This window comes from Stegostoma tigrinum, chromosome 24 (assembly GCF_030684315.1).
Source record: "Stegostoma tigrinum isolate sSteTig4 chromosome 24, sSteTig4.hap1, whole genome shotgun sequence".
Lineage (NCBI taxonomy): Eukaryota > Metazoa > Chordata > Chondrichthyes > Orectolobiformes > Stegostomatidae > Stegostoma > Stegostoma tigrinum.
Window position 1 is genome coordinate 33,170,997 of NC_081377.1, and position 26,381 is coordinate 33,197,377.

Consider the following 26,381-nt stretch of genomic DNA (forward strand, 5'->3'; position numbering starts at 1 on the left):
CACCCTCTCTTTCACCTGTTCACTATCTCTCACTTCACAGCAACCCCACATTTCTCTCTCCCTGTCTCCTGTTTCACCCCTCGTCATTCTCTCTCCCTCTCTGACCCCACATCCAAACGTGAGGAGAAACAGGAGGAAGCAGAAGGATGTCTAGCTTGTTCTATCAGCCAATATAGTATGAAACCCTTAACTTTAATTAATAGAAAAGTCTCAATTTAGGTTTAAAATTTAAAACTGATCAGCAACTGAATTGATCTTCCACCATTACTCTTTATGGAAGAAAGCTCTGCACCTTCTCCACCCTCTAGGTGTAGAAATGCTTCCTACTTTCATGCCTGAAAGTTCAGACTCTATTTTTCAGTCTACATTTTCTCATCTTAGCCTTATCAAAAGCCTTACTGAGATCCATGTAAACCACATTGACTGCACCACCCTCATCTACATATTTAATCACCCTTTCAAAACGCTCAATTAAATTAGTCAAACAGGATCTCGCTCCCCTAAAATTGTGCTAAATAACCCTAATCAATCCCTGTCTTTCCAAGTGTTCATTAATCCTGTCACTCAGAATATTTTCTAATAATTTCCCCACAAACGAAGTCAGACAAACTGGTCTGTAATCACCTGGCGTATCCTTGCCACCCTCCTTAAATAAGGAACCACATTAGCTATCCTCAAGTGAAATGTTAAATATCTCTGCCAAGGGCCCAGAAATTTCCCACCTTGCCTCCCATAGCAACTTAGGATGCATCTCATCAGGTCCTGGGTATTTATGCACCTTTATGCTTATTAAACTTGGTCTATTAAAACAGCTCAAGACTTCTTTCTAGCTCTGATGGCCTAGAGACTGACAGAACTAATCTCACTTTTGCTGGTTTGAATCTTTTCTTCAAAACTGAACATGCTTCCCACTAGCCTTTCTGTGGGTTGTAAAAACTCAACTGAGTGAATACTTCAGGAATTATTTTAGCAGGCACCTTATTTAGTCATTTAGCTTAAGTCATACGATTTCTGAGACATGCTGTTTTGACCCATGGATAGAAAAAGAAATCTGAACCTTGAAACAAAAATAATCACTCTCTCAGGAATAAAAACCAAAATCCATTGACGTTTACTTTGGAATCCAAGTTTATTAACAATAATAATAACAACAAATAATATGAACAATAAGAATACTGATAATATGGTATAAATCTTTGTCACAATTGTTTGCTTGTCTCATGGCCATACCTTCTATTACTGAAGTGATTTCAACCTAATTACCAAGACTATTCTTCCCTGCTACTATTTTTCCTATCTTTTCTATTGACCTTATGAATCTTCCATATTTAGCTTCAAATCCTGATTCACCTTGCAGCCATATCTCAGAGGATATGATATGTAAACATTAAGCTGAATTTGTGTTTACAATTCACACATCTTATTCCTTTTCCTCCCTGCATTTGTATAAAGAATGCTTTCTTGAACTGCAGATTATAACTCTCAATCTGCTTTAATGTTCTACTCATGCATTCCTCATTTCTAAATTCTGGTTTGCAGCTTTTAGTTTACACATTACCTGTAGCTTCTCAAACATAATTTCTGAGTGTTACCATATCCCTTTTCTTTTTGATTGATATTAAACATTTTATACAATCTTTCCACTTGAATACACTTTTCCACTCTTCCCCATTTACTAGTCTAAAATCTTTGCAAAATCCTTATTCTCCTTTCTGCTATGATCTTGAATCCGGTCCAGTGCGAGCACTGCCTGTCATAACGACAGAGTTTCTTCCTGCCCCATACTAATACCAGTCCCCCATGAAATGGAATCTCTCATTTCACTCATCCCAATTTTCTCTCTCTCTGTCGCTCTCTCCTCTTTCATGATATTCCAGTCCTCCCTTCTCTAACTGCCTCGCCCCTCACTGCCCTACTTCCTTCGATTGTCCTTGATTTTTCATTCCACTTCATCCTTTTCTCCCTTTCCTGTTTTATGGAAATACTGCTGGCATGCTACTAATACTCCAATCCGACAAAATCATGTGATGAGTCGTTCAGTTTATATGATGTGTGCAAGGGTTACAAGTTCTGTTGTGCTCATTACCTGTACTGAAATAGTAGGGACCAATATGCTTCCTTCCTCAGTCCTCAACAGGTCATCATCTATGGTAATTGGAGCACAAAATATGGGTTACAAATCAATTAACATGATTATAAAACATGCATAAAGAACACACAGAGTCAGTCAATCTGTTTTTGTATTGGTTTAAGGGGTGGGAAAACTGGACAAGGGATCTGCAATGTGTATAAAGATTCTTACTTTGCCTTCCCAGAGTTGAACTCAGGCTGACTGACACCAAAATCTGTCATCCTGCCTACTGTGATGATTTGCATTAGGTTTTTGGGGTTGGTTAGAGAATAATCACAAAATCAGATTGTGCTCTGCACCTGTAGTCCCCTTCCCAGGACGATAAGGGTCAGGGCTTAGAATACTACCAATACACTCCTGACAAGTGCATGTGATCCCATCACTGCAATGCTTCCCCTTACTTCCTTCTAGGGCTTGGGACCTAACCTTTGCACCCTGCCACAGGTCTTGGGGCAACCCCCAGAAAAGAACGCATGTGTGTAAGAAGTAAACATTAAGAGAACCAAAAATTGTTTACTTTCACACAAGAACAAGACCGTACGTCAATGTCTCAGTTCCAACCTCAAAGCTGATCTCCAATTCTTTATTCCCACCCACAGCCATTACCCCGATTCCTGCGTCATCCTACCTGCTGTTTCAGAGACCATGTGGTGATTTCTCTGGGTCTGAAAGAAAACATCCAAGTATTACCAAAGAAAAAAAAGTCAACAACAGATTTTAAGCAACTTGAATGAATGATAGCTAAAAGATGGAAAAGCTTTTTGGAATTGTTTTGCTGATATGCAATGCAGCTTTAAATTTATCATCATATTTGTGGATCCTTGTGCTCTTCTGCCGTATGTAATTTTTCGTATTCGATGGCATTTTTCTGTTTTTTGTTTGTTCGTAGTTCTGTTTATATTTAGCTAACTCTAATGGTGAAAAAATTAATAAATTGTAACTTGTTGATTGTAGAGTGAATGAAAGGATTTCATTTAACCACTCCTTTATAACAGACTGGGGGATAACTGGCAAGTTATACTACTTTTCACACTTCTTCTAAAAGATTATGAAAGTGCATTACTTCATGTTTATCTGTGTTCCTGTTTATTTGGTACTGAACTGCCACGTCTAGCTGCAAGCTTCTAAAAATGTCCTTTTCGATAATACTGCATTCTTAGTATTCAGTACTGTCTTCAAACTGTGATATTGTATTAAATTTACTAAATCTAGATAAATGCAAAATATGAATCAGTGGTTGAAGCACTTGGAAAAAACAGTGGTTATCTTCATCCAAACTGAATAATTATTCTTTACACTAACTCTTTGCTTTTTTTAGCCAATTTTTCATCCAGTCAGCTACTACTACACTAAATCCACAAGTGCTATCCTCTGTCATGAGCCTACCAAAGGCTTTTTAAAATTCCAAGAACAGCTGCAACCTCTCCAATCACTTATTGTAACTGATGTCTCTCATCCATTGCAACCATTCTCAAACTTTTTCTGCACCATTTCTAAACTATTTCCAGATCCCTCCTAAAATGCATTGCTAGAACTGAACACAGTACTCTTGTTGGCACTTGATAAAGATGATCATATCTTCCTTCCTTTGTATTTACTACTAATACTTATAAAACTCAAATTCCACAAGCTGCTTTAACTATTTTCTCAATCAGCCCTTATTAAAATTCATGATTTATGAACATTTAATTCCAGATTTCTATTCCTGCATGTCCTCTAGAATTAGAAACTTCAGACTATACTGCCTATCCTTGTTATTCCTAACAAATATATCACTTCATACTTCTCTTCATCAAATTTTGGCTGCCACACGTCCATCTATTCAACTAGCCAGTCTACCACATCTTGAGGTTCATTGGTATCCTCCACATGTTTTACAATTATTCCAGGTCTTGTGTCATCTGCAAATTTGAACTTGTGCCTTGTACATCCAAATCAAATTCACTAATATACATTGCAAATTGCAGTGGCTCAGTATATTTTCCTCGAGTCTGAAAAGCAACCATTTACCATTGTTTCCTGTCATTTTTCCTAAATTCATATCAATGTAATGACTGTCTCTATTATTGTGTTGTCTTCAACTTTGATCACAAGCCAATTATGTGGCATTTTTTTTCTCCTTGACTATTATGTCCAAAGACAGGTTTAATCCACAGTGTCACAACTTGCACCAAGTGTATAGGAAGGAGACAGGTTCTAAATCAGGGTAATAAAGTGTGAAGCTGGATGAATACAGCTGGCCAAGCAGCATCTCAGGAGCACAAAAGCTGATGTTTTGGGCCTAGACCCTGCTGCTTGGCCTGCTGTGTTCATCCAGCTTCATACTTTATTATCTTGGATTCTCCAGCATCTGCAGTTCCCATTATCTCAGGTTCTAAATCAGCCTCAGTCGGAACAGGAATCAAATTCCCTGCTGTTAGCACCAAATGGATGCACAGCAGCCATTCAGTTAACCACTCCTTTGTAACAGACTGGGGGATAAGTGGCAGGTTTTTCACATTTCTTCTAACAGATTATGAGATGAGGCAAGCCTTTCTGGGTGTTTCAGTTTTCATTATCAGGGGTCGGGGGAGGGGTGTTGACTTCTGTTTTTTCACACTCAGCCAGTTTCTCAACTGATGTACTTCCTCTTTTACAGTGACTTTAGTAACATAATCTTCTTTGCTCTTTCTCTGTCCCAAATTCCGCAAACAACAGAAATAATTTAGCTCATTTAACCTGTCAGTTCTCTGTAGCAGCATAAAGCTGCAACCAATCATCCCTTCATTATAATGTATTCCACGCAACACAATACTAGTTTGTATGAGAGATAATGGGAACTGCAGATGCTGGAAAATCAGTTTGTATGATTTCTGAATGAGCTGGTATTGGGTGTCAGGAATCCCTGCATGTTCCACGGTGTCACAGCTGGTAAAGGTTCATTTTACAAAATCAACTCATGTTTGTTATCAAATTGTAGTATATTTGCAATAAAATATCATGATACTGCAACCTGTAATCTTCTGGGGCAGAAAGATATCTCAGAAATTAATTTTAACCCATTTAACTGACTGACCTGGTTGTCGGCAGATAGTGTTACTGTTTCCTGTTTTGAAGTCACATTGCTTTCATTGTCAATAAACCTGTAAAATGTAGATAGAAGAACTGCTAATGCAGAAAAAAAACTTCACTCCAGCATCAGCCATGCACTGCACATTCTCATCGGCATCACATTTGGTACATAGTGTAACATGTTGCAAACTTATATTTATCCTCAATTCTTATCCAAATCATACTCCAAGCTCTACCTGATCTTGAATTTTACTGCTATTATTATATTAGAAATATGGCTGTGCGTCATACAGTGTCTATGTTCCCAATGTTGACATCCTAATTTTTAATTTTAAATAATTTTTAGACTGAGAGATACAGAGACAAGGACGTCAAGTCCAATCAATCTAGCTAACTGCATGAACCCAGGTTTACTGCTTCAGCATTTATTTTAATTTTCTCTTCTTCAAAATCCCTGGTTCAAACCAAGTTGTTATCTGTAATTTTGATACATTATATTTGCTGATAAAATAGAATAGACTGAACATAAGAACATTTCATTTAGGAGGTAAAGTTCAGAAAGTCTTGTATTTGACCAGCTATGCATTGTTATCCTTGGATACAGGGGTCAGGGCACACAGATCACTTTCATGAAACACTACACTTTACATTCTCTCTGTACCTGTCATGAATTTCTTCCTGTTCACCATCTGTTTGGACCATTCTTGTATTTTCTCGTTCAGAACCAACATTCTTTAGCTGTTCCATCTCTGGATCCTCCTGCTCATTAATAACGATCTTCTCATCATTAATTGTCACTTTTTTCTGAATTTCACCTGTAAACAACACAAAAACATGACTTAAAAATTCAATTCTAACATGACTCAGTTAAACCTGCCCAAATCAACAGTAACCCTTGAGGTATGGTTTAAGGGGCTCTGTGGAGAGGTTGGTTTTGTTCAGGTTCCATGAAAGTAACTTGTCAGCACCTTTATACAAATACATGTAAGAGTGTGGACAGCAGTCTGAATAGATTAATTTTAAACATTTTATTTCTGTTTCCACCAACATCTTTGATAACATAACTGGTAAAATGGTCACTTCTTGCAAATTACAAAAATACCCATTTTGTTGTTTTTGCCAAATAACGATGGTCCATATTCATAAGTTCAGATATACAATAGCATATTTACACAGCGAGAGGGGTTTTGCTTGTCAGAATAATAACAGTATAATATAAAATAAACTTCTCAATGTAGTAAATGTCCTAAGGTGTTCAAACTAATTTTGACACCAAGAAAAACACTGGAAATTGGGAAAGTGCCAAAAGTTTGATCAAAAAGAGTTAGGTTTTAAAGAAGAAAGAATGATAATTGTGTTGAGAAATTTATGGGAAGAAAATTTTAGATCTTGGGGCCAAGGCAGTTGAAGCAATGAAAAGCAGAACATAGAACATAGAACATAGAACAGTACAGCACAGTATGTTGTTGTGCTGAACTTTTACCCTAAACCTAAGACCTATCTATTCAACCTCCACCCCTACCTTACACTATCATCCATACGCCTATCTAATAGCTGCTTAAATGCCCCTAATGGGGCCGACTCCACTACCCTCTCCAGCAATGCATTCCCTCCCCCCACCACTCTGAGTAAAGAACCTACCTCTGACATCTGCCCTATATCTATCTCCACACACTTAAAACTATGTTGAAGGGATAAAGGGACTGGGGGTATTCTGGCGAAGTTTGCCGATGATACGAAGATAGGTGGACAGGCAGGTAGTACTGAAGAAGTGGGAAAGCTGCAGAAAGATTTAGACAGTTTAGGAGAGTGGTTCAGGAAATGGCTGATGAAATTCAACGTGAGCAAATGCGAGGTTTTGCACTTCGGAAAAAAGAATACAGGCATGGACTATGTTCTAAATGGTGAGAAAATTCGTAAAGCAGAAGTACAAAGGGATCTGGCAGTGTTGGTCCAGGATTCTCTAAAGGTTAACTTGCAGGCAGAGTTCATGATTAAGAAAGCGAATGTAACGTTGTCGTTTATCTCAAGAGGGTTGGAATATAAAAGCAGTGATGTCCTTCTGAGACATTATAAAGCTCTAGTTAGGCCCCATTTAGAATACTATGTCCAATTTTGGGCCCCACACCTCAGGGAGGACATACTAGCCCTGGAGCGTGTCCAGCAGAGATTCACACAGATGATCCTTGGAAAGGTAGGTTTAACATACGATGAACGGCTAAGGATCCTGGGATTGAATCCTGGGAGTGAATGAAACCTTTGAAGAGCAGGTGTGCATGCTGGAATGGATAGAGATAGACGAAGCTGATGTGCTGAAAATTTTGTCAAACATTAAGATTGACAAGTCGCCAGGCCCGGATCAGATTTGTCCTCGGCTGCTTTGGGAAGCGAGAAATGCAATTGCTTCGCCACTTGCGAAGATCTTTGCATCCTCGCTCTCCACTGGAGTCGTACCTGAGGACTGGAGAGAGGCAAATGTAATTCCTCTCTTCAAGAAAGGAAATAGGGAAATCCCTGGCAATTATAGACCGGTAAGTCTCACGTCTGTCGTCTGCAAGGTGTTAGAAAGGATTCTGAGGGATAAGATTTATGACCATCTGGAAGAGCATGGCTTGATCAAATACAGTCAACACGGCTTTGTGAGGGGTAGGTCATGCCTTACAAACCTTATCGAGTTTTTTGAGGATGTGACTAGAAAAGTTGATGAGGGTCGAGCTGTGGATGTGGTGTATATGGACTTCAGTAAGGCATTTGATAAGGTTCCCCATGGTAGGCTCATTCAGAAGGTCAGGAGGAATGGGATACAGGGGAACTTAGCTGCTTGGATACAGAATTGGCTGGCCAACAGAAGACAGCGAGTGGTAGTAGAAGGAAAATATTCTGCCTGGAAGTCAGTGGTGAGTGGAGTTCCACAGGGCTCTGTCCTTGGGCCTCTACTGTTTGTAATTTTTATTAATGACTTGGACGAGGGGATTGAAGGATGGGTCAGCAAGTTTGCAGACGACACAAAGGTCGGAGGTGTCGTTGACAGTGTAGAGGGCTGTTGTAGGCTGCAGCGGGACATTGATAGGATGCAGAGATGGGCTGAGAGGTGGCAGATGGAGTTCAACCTGGATAAATGCGAGGTGATGCATTTTGGAAGGTCGAATTTGAAAGCTGAGTACAGGATTAAGGATAGGATTCTTGGCAGCGTGGAGGAACAGAGGGATCTTGGTGTGCAGATACATAGATCCCTTAAAATGGCCACCCAAGTGGACAGGGTTGTTAAGAAAGCATATGGTGTTTTGGCTTTCATTAACAGGGGGATTGAGTTTAAGAGTTGTGAGATCTTGTTGCAGCTCTATAAAACTTTGGTTAGACCGCACTTGGAATACTGCATCCAGTTCTGGGCGCCCTATTATAGGAAAGATGTGGATGCTTTGGAGAGGGTTCAGAGGAGGTTTACCAGGATGCTGCCTGGACTGGAGGGCTTATCTTATGAAGAGAGGTTGACTGAGCTCGGTCTCTTTTCATTGGAGAAAAGGAGGAGGAGAGGGGACCTAATTGAGGTATACAAGATAATGAGAGGCATAGATAGAGTTGATAGCCAGAGACTATTTCCCAGGGCAGAAATGGCTAGCACGAGGGGTCATAGTTTTAAGCTGTTTGGAGGAAAGTATAGAGGGGATGTCAGAGGCAGGTTCTTTACGCAGAGAGTTGTGGGAGCATGGAATGCGTTGCCAGCAGCAGTTGTGGAAGCAAGGTCATTGGGGTCATTTAAGAGACTGCTGGACATGTATATGGTCACAGAAATTTGAGGGTGCATACATGAGGATCAATGGTCGGCACAACATTGTGGGCTGAAGGGCCTGTTCTGTGCTGTACTGTTCTATGTTCTATGTTCTATGTTCTATGAACTTATTAGAGTTTAGAAGGTTGAGGGGAGATCTAATAGAAACTTACAAGATAATGTATTGCTTAGAAAGGGTGGACACAGGGAAGTTGTTTCCGTTAGGCAGGGAGACTAGGACCTGTGGGCACAGGCTTAGAATTAGAGGGGGCAAATTTAAAACAGAAGTGAGGAGGCATTTCTTTAGCCAGAGAGTGGTGGGCCTGTAGAATTCATTGCCACAGAGTGCAGTGGAGGCCGGGATGTTAAATGTCTTCAGGGCAGAGATTGATAAATTCTTGATCTCACAAGGAATCAAGGGCGACGGGGAGAGTGCAGGGAAATGGAGTTGAAATGCCCATCAGCCATGATTAAATGGCGGAGTGGACTCGAATGGCCGAATGGCCTTACTTCCACTCCTATGTCTAATGGTCTCAAGGTCTTGTGTCCCCTTGTGATAGCTACCTCTACCCTAGGAAAAAGTTTCTGGCTGTCCACGCTATCTAGATCTCTGATCATTTTGTACACTCAGGAGCTGATGAAGCCTCCTGACCCAAAACGTCAACTCTCCTGCTCCTCTGATGCTGCCTGACAGGCTGTGTTCCTCCAACTCCACATCGTATTGACTCTGATTCCAAAATCTGCAGTTCTTGCTATCTCTAAAGCAATGAAAATCAAGGTTGCACAGCAGCCAAAATTTAGGCGGGGGGAAGAAAACTTAGGAAGCTTTCAGGGGTTTACAGAGATACGGGGAAGTAAGCTGGTGAGAAATTTTAAAACAATAAGGAGAATTTCATAACAAAAAAAGTTTTGCCAGGCTGGGACCCAATACAAAGTAAAAACCAAAAGAACTGGGTTCTGAGGAAGGGTCACTAGACCCAAAATGTTAACTCTTTCTTCCTTCAGATGTTGCCAGACCTATTGAGCTTTTCCAGCAACTTTGTTTTTGTTGGGTCCCAGTATAGATCAGTAAGCACAAGGGTGATGGGTGAATGGGATTGGTGAAAATTTGGATACAGGCAGCAGATTCTGGATGGGGTCAAAATTAGGGGGATGGGGTCAAAATTAGGGAGATGGGAAGCCAGCCAAGAAATGAGAAATTCAGAAGACAAACTACAGCAGTACATAAACACTTATGCAACTCTAACCCAACATGCAAATTCACAGAGGAATGATAATGTTGATTGTACTGAAATAACTCCACTGAGGCCAGTATACTATCATCAAATTAAGTGTGTTACCGAGTGTGAACAAAGGGTATCTCACTCAGAGCCAGCTCTCAGTGTCAGCACAGTGTCTGACCCGCCTGTTCTTATCTGTCAGTGAGGGCTCCGACTTGGCTAGATCAACAGCCTCAATCAGGGAACTCATATTCTATGAAGTCCACCTGACTGATGTGATTACAATCACTACAGGCACAACTGCCAAATTTGAGCAACTAAATTCAGGGATGTACACAGGACAAAAAACTGGGGGAGGATAGAGAGTTACAAAGTTAGGAAGTAATAAGGCCATGAAGGGATTTGAAAACAGCACCCAAAAATAGCCCTTGGGGACATCACTAAAAAACACATTAGGAACAGAAGCAAGTCATTCAGTCTCAAATCTGTTCAACTTTTCAATGAGTTTGTGGCTGATTTGTGGCTTATCTCCATAGACTGGCCTTTGACCTTATGACCTTATCCCTTAATACATTTGCTTAACCAAAATTCATAATTTATAACTAATCTAACATGAACAGCCATTTGTGGAAGAGAATTCCAAACCTCTATCACGCTTTGTGTATGGAAGTGCTACCTAACAACTAGGAAGGGCAATATCTACTCACCCAACCAGTCATGCCATGTCCCAAGAGGGAACAAGTAAAATGGTTTGACCGATTCTGTCTGAGCTGACCTTTACAATGGAACAACCCAAAAATAATTTTGCTGTCAATGAATATTTTTCAAATGTGTCACACCTTACTGGGGTAGTGTGCTGAAAATCAAGCCTCGCTATCCCCAGAGTCATTGAGAAATTAAATATTTTAAAAAGTACACAGAACTCCTCAATTTAGTTGACTTTCAATCCCAGGATAACAGCATGGACAAGGTTTCTGCACTGAACAAGAATGGCTATTTATTACATATGTATAACTCCAGCTACAGCCAAATAACTATAAACCATCAGTACGTAACTCCACAAGGTCAGTCAGCTTGGGTCTTTGGATAGCTAGTTTGCAGAGTGATGCCAGCAGCACAGGTTCAACTCCCACACCATTGAGCCAAGTATGAACATCCCGCTTTCGCAACCGTTCCTCAACCTATTGGCCCACCTGATCAAGGTCCTGTTGTACTGAGAGAACTTTCTTCACTGTCCACTACTCCACCTATTTTGGTGAATCTGCAAACTTACAAACCATTCCGTCCACATTCACATTTAAATTATTTATACAAGTGATGAAAAACAGTGGACTCAGCACTGATCCTTGTGGCACACTGCTGGTCACAGGCCTCCACTCCAAAAAGCTGTACGCTTCCACTATCAGGAATTAGGTATTTATCTACCTTCATGCATTGTAAGACCTCCAGCATCTCCTCTACTGTAATATGAACTCTTTATCTCCCAAGTTGCCGAGCTTCCATGTTGTTCTCCACAGTAAATACTGTTCAGTATCTTACCCATTTCTTATGGCTCTATACATAGATGGCCATATTGATTTTGAAGGGCCCTATTCTCTTCCTAGTTACTCTTTTGCCTTTATTTCTTTGGATTCTCCTTAATTCTATTTGCCAAAGCGATCTCATGTCCCTCTTTTTGTGTCCTCCTAATTTTCTTCTTAAGTATACTCCTCTTGTCCTTATACTCTTCCAGGGATTCACTCGATCCCAGCTGCCTAAAGCTGATATATGTCTTCTTTTTCTTGATCACAGCCTCAATTTCTCTAGTCATTCAGCATTCTCCACACTTACCAGCCTTGTCCTTCACATTAATAGGAATGTATTGTCTCCGAACTCTTGTTATCCCATTTTTAAAAAGGCCTACCAGTTCCCTTCCTTTCCTTCATCTGAAAATAGCCTCCTCCAATAAATTTTTGAATGTTCTTATCTAATACCATCAAAATTGGCCTTACTCCAATTTAGACATTAAACTTTTTGATCACTTTTATCCTTTTGCGTAACTATTTTAAAACTAATAGAATTCTGATCACTTGCTCCATCGCGCTCCCCACTAACACCTCAGTCACTTGGCTGCCTTATTTCCCAAAAGAAGATCAAGTTTTGCTCCTTCTTGAGTAGGTACTGAATATCGAATAAGAAAAGGTTTTCTTGTAGACAACTAACAAATTATTTTCCTTTTGAGCCCTTAACAGTATGATAGTCCCAGTCCAAAATTGGAAAAGTAAAATTTCATACCATGACAACCTTATTATTCTCACAGATCATTGAGATCTCCTTACATATTTGCTTCTCAATTTCTCGCTGACGGTTGAGGGGCCTATAGTACAATCCCAACAAAGTGATCATCTCTTTCTTGTTTCTCAGTTCTATCTATTTAACTTCACTGGACGATGTCCCAGGAATACCCTCCCTGAGTATAGCCATAATGTTATCACTAACAAAAAAATCCTTCAACAATCTTTGACTTTTAAAGTTATTTTTTCGTTTCAATCCATGAAAGTACGGAAAAATGAAAAGACAGTCTTTACAAATTTGTACCCAGTTTTACACTGAAAGCTGCAACATTGTTTTCCCCAGTCTCACCCTGTGACAAAGCATTCCAACTATTGACCAGCTTCTGTGCAAAACCATTTTTTTCTAACCCCTCCCCTTACTCTTATGGGAGTGGAATTTTATAAAAAGGACATGAAGAAATTGAAGATTCTTCAAAATAACCTTTCCTACACTGTTACAACTGTTCCTAATTTTAAAATCCTCCAATAGATCTTCTCCTAGTTTTCTCTGCTCCTGTAGAAACAAATTTCAGAATTACCTTTTGCTGTTTTCTTCTTACGAATAGAGGCACGTACAATGTCTGATCCAAACTTTTTGTCTGTGTGTCGCTTTGCTCTGACTTCCTTAAACCAATCTCCTGTTACAAATTTTAACTGTTCAGGATTAAGAACCGATTGTTGCAACTTCCTGCAAAATCCATAACAGGGAAATTTAGGAGCAGTAACACAGAAATGAAATGTAAGAAGTAGCAATAACGTACCAACAATATCTCATGAATTGAGATTAATGAGCACTGTCTTAAAGGTCTGTAAAAGATTTAGAACATGGAAGAATTGTACATTTAGGCTTCAAATTCTACTAATTCATTCTTCAAGACACACCACTCCTATTAACTTTGGAATCCAACACAAAAACCTAATAAAGATACCTTCATTAGTTGAACTGCATGCTAAACTATGCGTGATAATGGGAGCTGCAGATGCTGGAGAATCCAAGATAATGAAATGTGAGGCTGGATGAACATAGCAGGCCCAGCAGCATCTCAGGTCTGATGAAGGGTCTAGGCCCGAAACGTCAGCTTTTGTGCTCCTGAGATGCTGCTGGGCCTGCTGTGTTCATCCAGCCTCACATTTCATTATCTTGCTAAACTATGCGTGGTATTTTGGAATTTCCTCACAGGTGCTAGAGATATGGCAGTCACTCCAATTGTGAACAAACATGTCTTCTGCTACAATCCCAGCGGTGTGGGACCTGTAGCAGTTAACTGAAGATCTTATGACACAAAATTAGGAGAAGCTTCAGGTTTAGTGTATGGAACTGGAAGTTACAAAAGATCAGACAAATTAAATTGGTTGGCATTACAGGTGTTCAATGTAGAAAGCATGAGATCATCCACTTTGAACTCAAGATAGATAAATCAGAATATTTTCTAAATAATGGAGACTCGGGATTATGGGACTATGGAGGAACAGAAAAATATGGGGACTCAAAAAAAAGGGAATGACAAAGCTAACGAACAATGAAACAATGAGAAAATCTAATGCAAATCAACTTTTATCTCAAAGGGCTGAAAATGATCTTCATGCTGTATAAAGTTATTGTTAGACTCCATTTGGAGTATCATGTTCAGTTCTGGGCATCTCATTTCCAAAGACATATATTAGCTTTGTAAATGTGGTTTGTATTCCCTTGAGAACAGAAGATTGAAGGGTGATTCAGTGAAGAGTTTAAAATTAGAGAAAGATGCAATTGGGTAAGAACGGAAAAGCAGCTTAGTTTTGGTGGAGGAATACAGAACAACGGATTATAATCTTAAAATTAGAGCTAGGCCTTCCAAGAATGAGATTAGAAAATCCAATTTCACAAAGGCTTATTAACACTGGCCCCAACCCCTTTTCCCATTAGTTTCTGTGGACGGAGCTGATGGGCTTGACCATGGCCCACTTCTTCAACTGGTCCAGGGCACAAAGTGCCCAAACCCCTGATATCTCCCAGACCGTATTCGCCCCACCTCCGGACTGACTGCTATGAAATCACAGGATTGACTGTGATCCACTCCCTATACTGCAGAGGCACTGACCCCCTGGTGGAAACCATCTTGAACATCTTCAGTACTTTGATTTGGTTTCGTGACTGGTGTTATTTCCCACATCGTAATGGATTATGGTTGTAACGTGTTAATGGTTCACATGCCTTGCTTGCTAATGAAGCACAGTTAACACCTGGAAATGAATCATAGACTGATAATTGAACATTCATAAGTCACCAATGATGCTTGGCAATATGTCCTGCTCATCAACAGGTCTGGCAGTTCCTATGGAAACAGAAGTGGAGTAAATGTTTCAGATTCAATATAAACCTTCTTCAGTCGATCTATTTCTCTATTAACTCTGTTTCTCTCACCACAGATGCCATCAAACATGCTGAGTTTCTCCAGCATTTCAGATCTCCAGCATCTACAACATTTTGCTTCAGCCATTTTATCACTTGAACTTTACTTCTGGTGTTGTAATTCCAGAAAATACTATTGTCGGTTGTTAAAGACATCTTATCATTGCAATTGCCAGCAAATTTTACCAACTCCCAAATTCAGGGCAAGGTTTCAGATAAGGTAGACATTCAGAAAGCTATATTATATTCAGGCATAAATAGTTGCATGATTTCACACACTTCAAGGGAAAGATCACATTTAATTATCCCAAAAGTTACTTGTGTTATTTCACTAACCCTACTGTTAAAATTAATTAATACTCTAAATCTTTTACTTCACAATTAACATTAAAGGCTAGCACAAAGTTACACAGGAAAAAAGTTGTCAAACGTAACAGCCGAAAATAAGGAATAATTATTCAAGTCTAATTATAAGAATGTAAAATTTCCTTCTGCTTACTTGATCCGTTCGTCCTCCAATAAACGGAGCTCGGCATCCCGATAAAGAACACGTACAATCATATCTAGTTCCTCATCTGTTACAAAACTCAAATCAATCAGCTCCTCGACATTGAAATCTAACTCCATGGCTGGATGTCTAATGTCTGGTAATTCTTCAAGGCAAAAATCAGCAGCAAACATTAGCCAGGCTTGGTGGTGAAGCTTTAGTGCTTTTCCAAACAGTTTTGCATTTTTCAGCCTCGTATATACATTACTCAAAGGATTATCAATGCAACAACATCCATTCTTGAAGAGCCCAATATTATCTAATTATGAGGAATGCAATCCCAAATCTTCCACTGCGTCGCAATTTTTTTCTGCACTGGTCCTGGCAAAGGTCACTGAAAACAAAAAAAAGAGAGAGGATTGAGAGATTTTACTCAAATCACCAAACTTTTGTTTGACTGTCTGGTTTCAGCCCCTTGCACTTTCACTGCTCAGTTCCTTGACCTGCCAATGCCAGCCTCCAAATACTGGTGCCAAAGTGCATATCATCATGCTAACTGGCCTTTCATCCTACTTGGACCCTTGTTTCCTGCCACGGCTCATCCCACAGACCGGGATTAAGATTTTTAATATTGTGCCTCCTTATTCTGGACTCCCCAATTTGAGAAAATAGTTTCTCTTCTATCTACCTTACCAAATCCATCAGTCATCTTAAAACACTTTAAATAGATCTTTAATCTCAATTTAAAAGGAAATACAAGCCCCATGGCTGAGGCTTTGTTACTTTATTGCTCCAGATGCTCCTCTCCTACATCCAACACAACGAGTCATTTGGTGATGAAAATTGTTGCAGTCTTAGCAACAATAACGATTTGCATTCAGGAAACACCTTCACATTGCAGTGGATACAGACAAAACTTGGGGATCAGGATTAGCAAGGAGTCTAAGAACCACAGTCACTGAGATCAATATCTAACTGTTACTACATTAGAGACAGGGGTAATAATTTCAGCATGAGCAGGAAACCTCATGGTTAGGGGGCCTGAAAGGAAACTCTCTTGAAAGCTGAGCATATTTCATAGTCAGGCCACTGACAAAAGTGCATTTTCCAAACCCCCACCCACCGCATCTCAAATGCCTCTAGGTATGGTTTCTGCACACATAAACTACATAATCTTTATAACAATAACGAAAATTCCAGCGATCACAGGCTGAAAAGAGACACATAAGACCATAAGTTAAAGGACCAGAATTAGGCCATTCAGCGCATGGAGTCTGCTCTGCCATTTGATCACAACCCTATTCTCCTCTCTTTGTTACCATAGATCCCCTTACTAATTAAGAACCTATCTCTATCTTAAATACTCTCAATGACTTGATCTACAGCCTTCTTTGGCAATGAGTTCCACAGATTCACCACCCTCTGGCTGAAGGAATTCTTCCTTATCTCAGTTCTATAGGATCGTCTTCTGAGATGAGTTACTGTGAAATTCTTGCTCTACATATCAGAGGCAGAATTGGAAGTACCTGACTCCAAAATGCTCCAAGAGGAGCTACAAAAAAAAAGAACATGCCTACGTCCTCAGATTCAGAGGAAGAGAGATGTATTGATTATAATGAGGTCGGTAGGGTGGACTTCGTAGAATGAGTTCCCTGAGTGAGGCTGTTAGTCTGGTCCAAACAAACAGAGAGCCCTGCCAGACAGATATAAACAGGAGTGTCAGATGTCCTCTTCTTTCCGAAAGCATGCTGTGAGGGAGCTGGATCAGTGTCAAGAACTCTCCACCTGCGACTTGGTAATGGGATACCAGCCTCTGTGAAGTTATTTCATTCCACAATCTCCTCAGCTACCTTTTTAAGAATCAAAGTCTGGTTGATTTATCGACTTCAGATTTTTTTGGCCTCCCCAGCACCTTCTCCTGAGCATTGGTCTCTCAGTTACTTCTGGCCCTTTCAACGATGTAGGATGAAGGAAAACAGGTGTGTGATAGAGGCAGAAACAGTGGGTAGCCAAAGTAACACAGTCACAGATTAAACTACTTGTATTTGTATACAGTGTAATGATTCAAAATGCAATATGGTTGCCATGCACTCACAGATGCAGCAAATGATGTCACCTGGCTCCAACATGACTGGCTGCAGGAAGCATCACTGCATTCTCTGCATGATGTCATCATGCATGCTTGCATTGCTGACAAGTGATCAGAGAGGTGAGGGAGCAACTTGAGCACAGCTGGAGCTGGATAAGGGCCAGGAGCAGGAGGGGGCTAGAAACTAAGGAGGCCAAGGCTGAGGCCTGGAGCTTCTGCTCTCTGTCATCACCACCCAAGGGGAAGGCCCTACCCAGAAACAGGAACAGATACCTGGGGGCCAGGACAGCTGCTGTGACTGTTTCCTCAATCACCTCCCTCTAACCCTGGTAATTCATCTTCACAGCTGTTATTCACTTTGCGCACTTCCACCTATTTCCTTCCTTAAATTCTTGACGTGAGAATGTGACAGAGCACATTCTTCACACTGTATAATGGTGGCATAAATATAGATAAATGAAGCCGAACCGAATTGGGCCATTTTATAATAGTGAAAGAGCAAAGGAATAAAGTGTTACAAGGATAGATCTTTTCTGCTAGGGTGTGGGCTCAGGCTGCAGCTGGGCTGGCCAACTCCAGAAAAAGCTCAGGAAGGAGGTTCGGGACTGAGATGAGCTGTTGAAAAGACTTACCTCAATGCTGTGGGATTTTGTCCCTGTAGCAAGAAACTGAAAGTAAAAATCTGTGCAAGTGTGTCAGCCCTCACTCTTCATACCCATTGCTCCAATGTAATTTCCATTCCACCTCATGCCCCCAACCCATTCATATAACTACTCATGCCAAGACATGCCTCTGCAACCAATCCACTTACTCCTCATATTCCAGTCAATGATACTTTCTTGTTCATTCATCTAATACGCAATGAGAAGCAATGAATTGTGAAAGCTTGATATGCAAAAACGTTTTTTGAAAGAACATTGACTATTTTCCATTATTAAAATAAACTCTTTCTGTTACAGCCCCATAAAAAATATCATTCAGATGCTCAAAGTTTCACTGACTGAAATCTTGTGGAAATAAACATTGTGAAATTGATTGCAGAGATCCCTCATCCAGCAACAGGGGCTCAGGTGTTTTAAAAGAATAATGATGCCTGGGATCTCAACAAAACTTCGGTGTCTGGAATTGGATCCACCCACATTTTTAAAAGACTCCCAAGTCATCTTGACTCAGTAAAAATGTGCCCTTAGCTGGGAAGGCATGGCATCTTTAAAAAAAAACTTCAGAGAGGAAGGGGAGGGTGTAGTCAGGGTAGTACTTGATGAAGATAGAGACATTACCTTTCTTCCCCAAAGGTTAAAAACAAACAGTTTAAAGAGAAGCAACAGAGTGTTGGGATAAGGAACAATTGACAATATCAACCTGCATGAGGACAGAGGGGCATTGTCTAGTTAGGGGTTGAAATCGCAGAAGCAAGCAATGGATATGATAAGCTAGGATAGGGAAAGCTAGAGCACGAGAAGGTGAGGGCTTTGATGAGACTATACTTGGAATACTGTGCATTTTGATCTCCATATTTAAAGAAAAAATATATTTGTATTGGATTTGTATTGTATCTCTCTGATGAAGGGCCTAGGCCCGAAATGTCAGCTTTTGTGCTCCTGGGATGCTGCTTGGCCTGCTGTGTTCATCCAGCTTCACACTTTGTTATTTGTATTGGAGCAAGATTTACTCTTATATTGTAATTTCCTTGGAATAAAAGCCAACATACTATTTGCCTTTCCAATTGCTTGCTGTACCTCCATGTTAACTTTGGGTTCCTTGCAGAAGAACACCTAAGATCCACACATCACGTCCTTTCATAAAAAAAACTGCTCTTTTATTCTTAACACCAAGGTGCATTACCTCAAATTTCTCCACATTATATTCCATATGCCACCTGTTGCCAACTAACTTAAGTTTTCAGTCATTGCAGCCTCTTTGAATCCGTCTCACACTTGCATTCCAATATAGCTTTGAATTATTAAGAAATCTGAATATATTACTCTCATCTCTTTATCCTTGCCATTAACATGGATGGAAAACAACCGATGGAGCTAATGCCACTGATCTAACCGTGCATTATTCCAACTAACTTGAAAACGCCCCATCCATTCTTGCTCCAACTTACTAGCTACATTTTCAAAAAGCTTGATACATGTCAAAGAATTTTTGATTTCTAAACCATATTTACATTGTCTGATCTGAAAATAAATGATTTTCTCAATGCTTTGTGCAACAAGTCACTGAGGTAGTGGCATTAGAAATCAAGTCTCTCTGTTTCTGAGTTGGATCACATGTGAAAACTTGATTAAGCCACCAAATTTCCCAATTTTACCAAACAGTCCAATTCAGGTAAAATGATATGTACACCATATTCTCTCCATTGACAAGAAAATAACCACGTATTGAATCAAACTGCTTTTCTTTAAAACCAATGGCAAAACATAGACAAGTTGAGTGGCTGATCTATACTCTGTAATTGAAACTCCACCCTTTCCATAAAATTCCTTTACACATACAAATCAAGCACACAATGAGACAAAACAAAACACAAATATTGAAAATGGGGAAGGGGATAAAAGCCAGAGAGGCATAGTTCTGGCATCAGTCTAGATCACAGTCTTGATGAATTGTTGTCTTTCAGCATTCTTTCAACTCCTTCTGATTTCAATGCTCATGAATGCGAGGTTGTGAATATAATTACTCTCAAACTTTCATTCCCTGGTAGAGTATTTACCCTTTCTATGTGGTTGAAAGTGTGTTTTACCCCCTTTTTCTTTCAACAGGGGAATTACAGAGGAAGTTTATGGAAAGTAGCCAGGATTTCTTTCCACTTTTCCACATAGAAGAGAAAGAGTGAGAAATGGATGCTTTCTTTTTGGAGACTGAATGTTTTTGCTGTATTATCCATACCCAAGGTTAGAACCATCTGCCCAGGAACCAATCAAATGGTTGCCACTATGCTGATCCCTCCTGAGCCCACAAGAAGGTCCTGATTGAAATGCCTACCAAGAGACTGTGTCTGGCCCAAATTTCCCTTAACAGAGATAGTTAATACCATTCTGGCTGAAATGCTCACTCACTGCCTAAATAAGACAACATGCACATACAATTCAATGTGTTCCAGTAACTTTTTTTGAAACTGCAGACATCTTCTTACATAATTTTCTTGCTTTAAAAGAAGTATCTTCTCCCATTTTAGTCCATAGACCAAAACGTATGGTCATTATAACTGTTAAGACTTACTCAATAATAGATTCCAGTATTTTTTGGCAACTGATATACTCCTAATGCATCTATGGTTTCCTATTTTGTCTCTCCCATCTTTATTGAATAGGATCTTGAATTTGCTAACTTCTAATTCACTGGGGCCATTCTATAATCTCAGAAATTTTGGAAAATCATAACCTGCACATCCATTACCTCTTAAAACCCTTGAATGTAGAGCATCAGGTCTAGGGGATTTATCAGATTTCAGTCCCTCATGTTTCTTCTCAAGTTCTTGTCACACAGCAGTAGCTACCTACTGTTTGGTTAGATGTTTTACACTCAAGTTCCATCTCAGAGCTTGATGGCCCAGAAGGTATTTCATAACATAGTCAAACAGTGTAATTATCAATCTGTAAATCCTTCCAAAACATGGCTGATAAGAGTGGGAGAGATTCCTGGTCAGTCAGAATGGTATGGTAATTGCAAGGCAACAGCCTTCCCATGTTATAAGACTACACACACAGGTTCTTACCACCATCAAGCATTATCCTCATTCTAGTGCACTTACAAATTTTTTTTTCTGCTTATATTAATTATCTTAATTTCTTCCATCTTATTAGCTCCTGGGTTACTTTCTATTTCTGGTATGTAACTTGTGTCTTCTACTAGGAAGACAGACAAAATATTTATTCAATGCTTTTGCCACTTCCTCATTCCCATGATAATTTCTTCTATTGTTGCCTCATGGGATCAATACTTACTTAAGCTATTTCCCTTTTTGCACACTTACAAAAGGTCCTACAATCTGTTTTCATATCCCCAAGTAATTTGTTCTCAGATTTTAATTCCCCTTTTTTTTTGGTGGGCCTTTGCAGGTTTCCAAAGCTTACCCTAATGTGCAGTCAGGAGGATCTGGGGTAGTCATTGCCTTCTGTCCCCAGTCTCCCCTTCCCACATGACCTTGGTAAAAGCAGTATTATGTCCAATTTTAGAAACTACACTTTACAAAGGATGAGAAGGTTATAGAGAGGTTGCTGAAATGGCTTCTGGGAGTAGTTTCAGGAATAAGGGATTTCGGTTATGTAGATTGGGGAATCTGGGGTTGTTTTTCTTTGGGAATAGAAAAGTGAGGACAGAACAGTGGATTAAAGTGTTCAAAATCATAAGGAATCTACACAATAGATAGGATAAACCATCGCTTTGGCAGGAGAGTTGTGAACTAGAGGACATTGATTTCAGGTTATTGGCAAAAGAATCAATAGCAAAGAAGAAGAATCCCTTTAGGTTAAAAAGTGGTTTGGACTTGGAATGCAATCCCTGACAGTGTGGGGGAAGCACACACAATCATTGGTTCATTAAAGTACTGAAGGAAAAGGACGCACAGGGAAAGTGATATGAGTCCCTTTGTGTTTAACATTTAAAACAGGTCTTTTGGTTCAGAATAATAATCAGTCCCATTATGTTGCCAACATTTATTTTAGGCTTTTGGAGTGCTCGGTACAAGTTTCTAATCTCATTTGCAACATTTGTAGAAAAATCAGGTGTTAAAATAGAAAACCTTTGTACTCTGCTATGTTACAACATACTAAATACCATCTCATGATTCTCCTCCCTTCAGTGGGTTGATAAAATGTTTACTCTAAAGGATGGCAACTCAGTTTGTAAACCATCAAATCCATACAATCCCTATAGTATGGAAACAGGCCATTTGGCCCGATCGGTCCACACTGAACCTCCCAAGTGCACCCCACCCAGACCTATCCCCCTACTACATCCAATGGCTAACATGCCTAACCAACACATCCCTGAACACTATGGGCAACTTAACTTGGCCAATCCACTTAACTTACACATCTTTGGACTCTGGGAGAAATCCAGAGCACCCAGCGGAAGCGCACGCAGACATGGGGAGAAGGTGCAAACTCCAGACAGACACAATCACTCAAGGGTGGATTCAAACCTGCGTTCCTGGCACTGTGAGGCAGCATTGCTACTGAGCCATCACACCGCCCAACAGATGATTTTAGTTTTGATTAAACAAGTAGATGATGCTTATAAACAGCAATTATAAGCTTTTCTATTCTTAAAATATCACTATAAACACCTCTTCTGGACTCACCCTCACATAGCAAACTGCTGGTGGGAAAGTTTTCATTTGTAATTGAACTCACTTGCTAACAAACATCAACAGACTTACTTCAAGTAATATCCACATTCCTCACAAATATGTTACCACAGAGGTCTCACCCTCAGTCTTTGCTTGAAGCATGGTGATCTTTAGATGAAGCTTTCTTTTCCTTCCTCTCCTGTTTCTCCCTCTGTTTCTCTCTCATGAGAGAGCAATCATATGGTCTTCAAGATCTATCACCATTTTACCTTTCTACCCACTAGTATGTCTCACAAATTAACGTACATCCACTTACACTAATTAAGGCACACAATAATGCATTTAGACCAACACTCTCATTATTGTACACCCACACTAAACTGCAACACATTAATATCTGTCCATTCACACTAACACAAACACACATAGCTGATCTTATTAGCATCAGCAACACTCTTTCAACTAACACATTCATTATCACTAACAGATTCTCAGCAACTTCAAGTTCACAGCTATACTGTCTCAATTCCTGGAACTTAGAGCAGCAATTTTGCAAGCTAACATAACATGCAAACTTTACCAAGTTGGTCCATTTCAGTGCTAAAGTTTTTCTTTTCTCTCCCAGGCACTTTCTCAGTGAGTTCATTAAACTATAAATGTTAATTACTTCATGAGGCCTAATCAACAGCTTAACCCACTGAAATGATTGAGGGCTTTCAACCAAATGAAGTGAGCGTTCACTGCTAGATAAGCGCCAGGTAATTGCTCAGGTAAGCATGCTTATTTTATCAATGATATTTACCTGATCAATTTAAATGAATTGCTGAGCTGATGCGAAGAAAGGCCTCAACATTAACGGCCTGGTAAGGCCCCAAATCAAGCCAACAGCTGTGCAATTGTGAAAGTTGCCTGGGTGGCTTTAAGTTTGCATTAGCAGAGTCAGATATTGTGACACCTTTGAAAGGAAATCTAACCACAAAGCGTAGAGGAAAAAACAGGACCGGAGTTTAGTTTGATATGGAATGAGTTTTAAATACTACTTCAGTTTGTGATGCACGGCCACACATGAATAAACTCACTGTACTGCATACTTTATAACTTCATGCATCATGGTGTTGTTGCTATAAATTCAGTTGTGCTGTGCTTTTGATAGGAACACGTAGGCCATACTGACTCCTGAGCTAGTTCTTCCATTTATTTGTGTCGAAGTTGATTTGTCTTATAACTCAAATCAGCTGCCTCAGTTCCAAAATGCTGAGTAAGCCTGTTTGAAAAGACTCTGTGTTAATGTTTAAATTTACGATTAATGTTACATAAAATGTTTCTTGGAGAAAAGCATTCCAGATTTTCATTATTCCTGTGGGTGAAATGCTTCTGACATAACCGTTGACCTGTTTATCTGTGATACTGAGCCAGCAACCCTTTGTTCTGAACTCTCACACCAAAGGAAATCATTTATCTTTATGTACCCAATCAAATCCTTTAATGAATGAAGAATAGTTACACACCATAAGAAGGCCATTCAAGCAGTCATGTCTATGGAGGTTCTTAAACATAGTAATTCACCTAGTGCCATTCCAATATCTTTTCCCTGTAGTACTTTTTCAGATAATAATCAAATACCCTCTTGAATATTTTGATTGAACCTGCCTCCATCACACTTTCATGCAATTGCCAAATAATCACACAATATTCAGAATTATTCAGAGACTTGGAGATGGTAAGGACTGCAAATGCTGAAAGCTAGAGCCAATAAATGTGGGGCTGGAAAAGCACAGCAGGTCAGACAGCAGCATGGAAGTCAACATTTCTGAGTCAAAACCCTTTGTCAAGACTGGAGAGGAGGGGGGAAGCCCAGAAATAAATAGAGGGATGGTAGGTGATATGGAGATAGGGTGCAGGTAGGGGGTTGTTATGTTTGGTCAGAGGGAAGGGTGGAGCAGGGAGGTGAGTAGGAAGATGCACAGATTGGGTTGGAGAGATTTTGAAGTTGGTGAAGTCAATATTCAGGCATTAGGCTATAAGTTCCCAAGGCAAAATATCAGGTGTTGTTCCACCAGTTTACATTTGGCCTCACTGACAGTGGAGGAAGCCAGGGATGGACATGTCACCAGTGGAGTGAGAGGGAGTTAAAGTAGATGGCAACCGGAAGGTCAGGTTGGTTGGTGCGTGCAGAGCACAGGCTCTCCACTTAACAGTCCCTGAGTCTGCGTTTGGTCTCCCCAATAAACGGGAGACCACATTGGGAGCAATGTATACAGTAAATGAGGTTAGATGAAGTGCAGGTGAATCTCTGCCGGATTTGGAAGGATTGTTTGGTGCCTTGGAAGGAGGTGAAAGGGGAAGCGTAGGGGGCAGGTGTAGCACCTCCTGCACTGGCAGGGTATGGTACCAGGTATGGTGGAGGGCTTGGTGGGGAGTGTGTACCTAACAGGGGAGTCGCAGAGTGAATGGTCCCTGCAGAGAGCAGACAGGGGTGGGGAGGGGAATATCATTTAAGTAGTGGGGCATGATTATAGGTGGTGGAAATGTCCGAGGATGATACGTCCTCACATACTACTCCACCGACCTCCAGATACAACACATCATCATCTGACATTTCCACTTTAACTCCCCTCCTATTCCTCAAGAGACATATCCATCCTTGGCCTCCTCTACTGTCAGAGTGAGGCCAAACATAAACTGGTGGAACAAAATCTGACATTTTGCCTTGGGAGCTTATAGCTCAATGGCCTGAATATTGATTTCACCAGCTTCAAAACCTCTCCATCCCCAACCTGTCTATCTTCCAACTTATCTATCTGCTCCACCATTCCCACTGACCAACCACAATAATCCCCTACCTGCATCCACCTCTCTCCATCCCACCTACTCTCCCCCTAGCCACACTCCACCTCTTCTATTTATTTCTGGGCTTACCTCCCTCTCCCTAGTCTTGACGAAGGGTTTCGGCCCAAAACGTTGAATTCCAGGCTCTTTCGTTGCTGATGGATCCTACTGTGCTTTTCCAGCTCCACATTTATTGACTCCAGAATTAATCACACTCCTCTTCGGATACTGGAGCAGCCTGTATCCATATGCAGCAAGGTCTGGACAATATCCAGGCTTGGACCAATAAGTGACAAGTAAAATTTACACCACGCAAATGGCAAGTAATGAATATCTCCAATAACTGAGAATCTAAACTCTTGACATTTAATGGCATAGCCATCACTGAATCTGCCGCTACGAACATCCTGAGGCCAAGACTAACATCCTAATGACTATTTACCAGAAACTGGCCTGAGGCTACAATAACAGGTAATGAGTAATTCGCTGCCATTCCTCCGTGCCTGTCCAACACTTATAAGGCACGGGTCAAGAGTATGATGGGATACTCTCCACTTGAGTGAATGAATGCGGCTTCAAGAACTCTTGAGAAGCTTGATAGCAACCAGGAAACAGCAGCCTGCTTGATTAACAACCAATCCACGACCTTCGATCTTCACTCTCTCCACCACTGATGCACTGTGGGGCAGCAGTGTGTATCAGTTATAAGATGCACTATAGTAACATACCAAGGCTCCTCAACAGTATCTTCCAAATTAACAACCTCTTCTATATGGAAAGACAAGTGCAGCAGAATGATGAG

The 26,381-nt window shown here is 40.3% G+C and overlaps 1 protein-coding gene across 1 annotated transcript in view; it reads right to left on the minus strand.

The window, feature by feature from the left end:
• Positions 1-23,668, minus strand: part of LOC125464946 (synaptotagmin-like protein 1) — a 57,420-nt gene extending 33,752 nt beyond the window's left edge. The window contains exons 1-7 of the mRNA XM_048557902.2: positions 23,553-23,668; positions 15,375-15,756; positions 13,023-13,171; positions 5,844-5,997; positions 5,187-5,253; positions 2,760-2,796; positions 2,087-2,145 (exon numbers count right to left, since the gene is read on the minus strand). Of these exons, the coding sequence (XP_048413859.1) occupies positions 2,087-2,145; positions 2,760-2,796; positions 5,187-5,253; positions 5,844-5,997; positions 13,023-13,171; positions 15,375-15,556 (648 nt within the window). The 5' untranslated portion in view covers positions 15,557-15,756; positions 23,553-23,668. The remainder of the gene's footprint in view (positions 1-2,086; positions 2,146-2,759; positions 2,797-5,186; positions 5,254-5,843; positions 5,998-13,022; positions 13,172-15,374; positions 15,757-23,552) is intronic.
• Between the last annotated feature and the right edge of the window lie 2,713 nt (positions 23,669-26,381).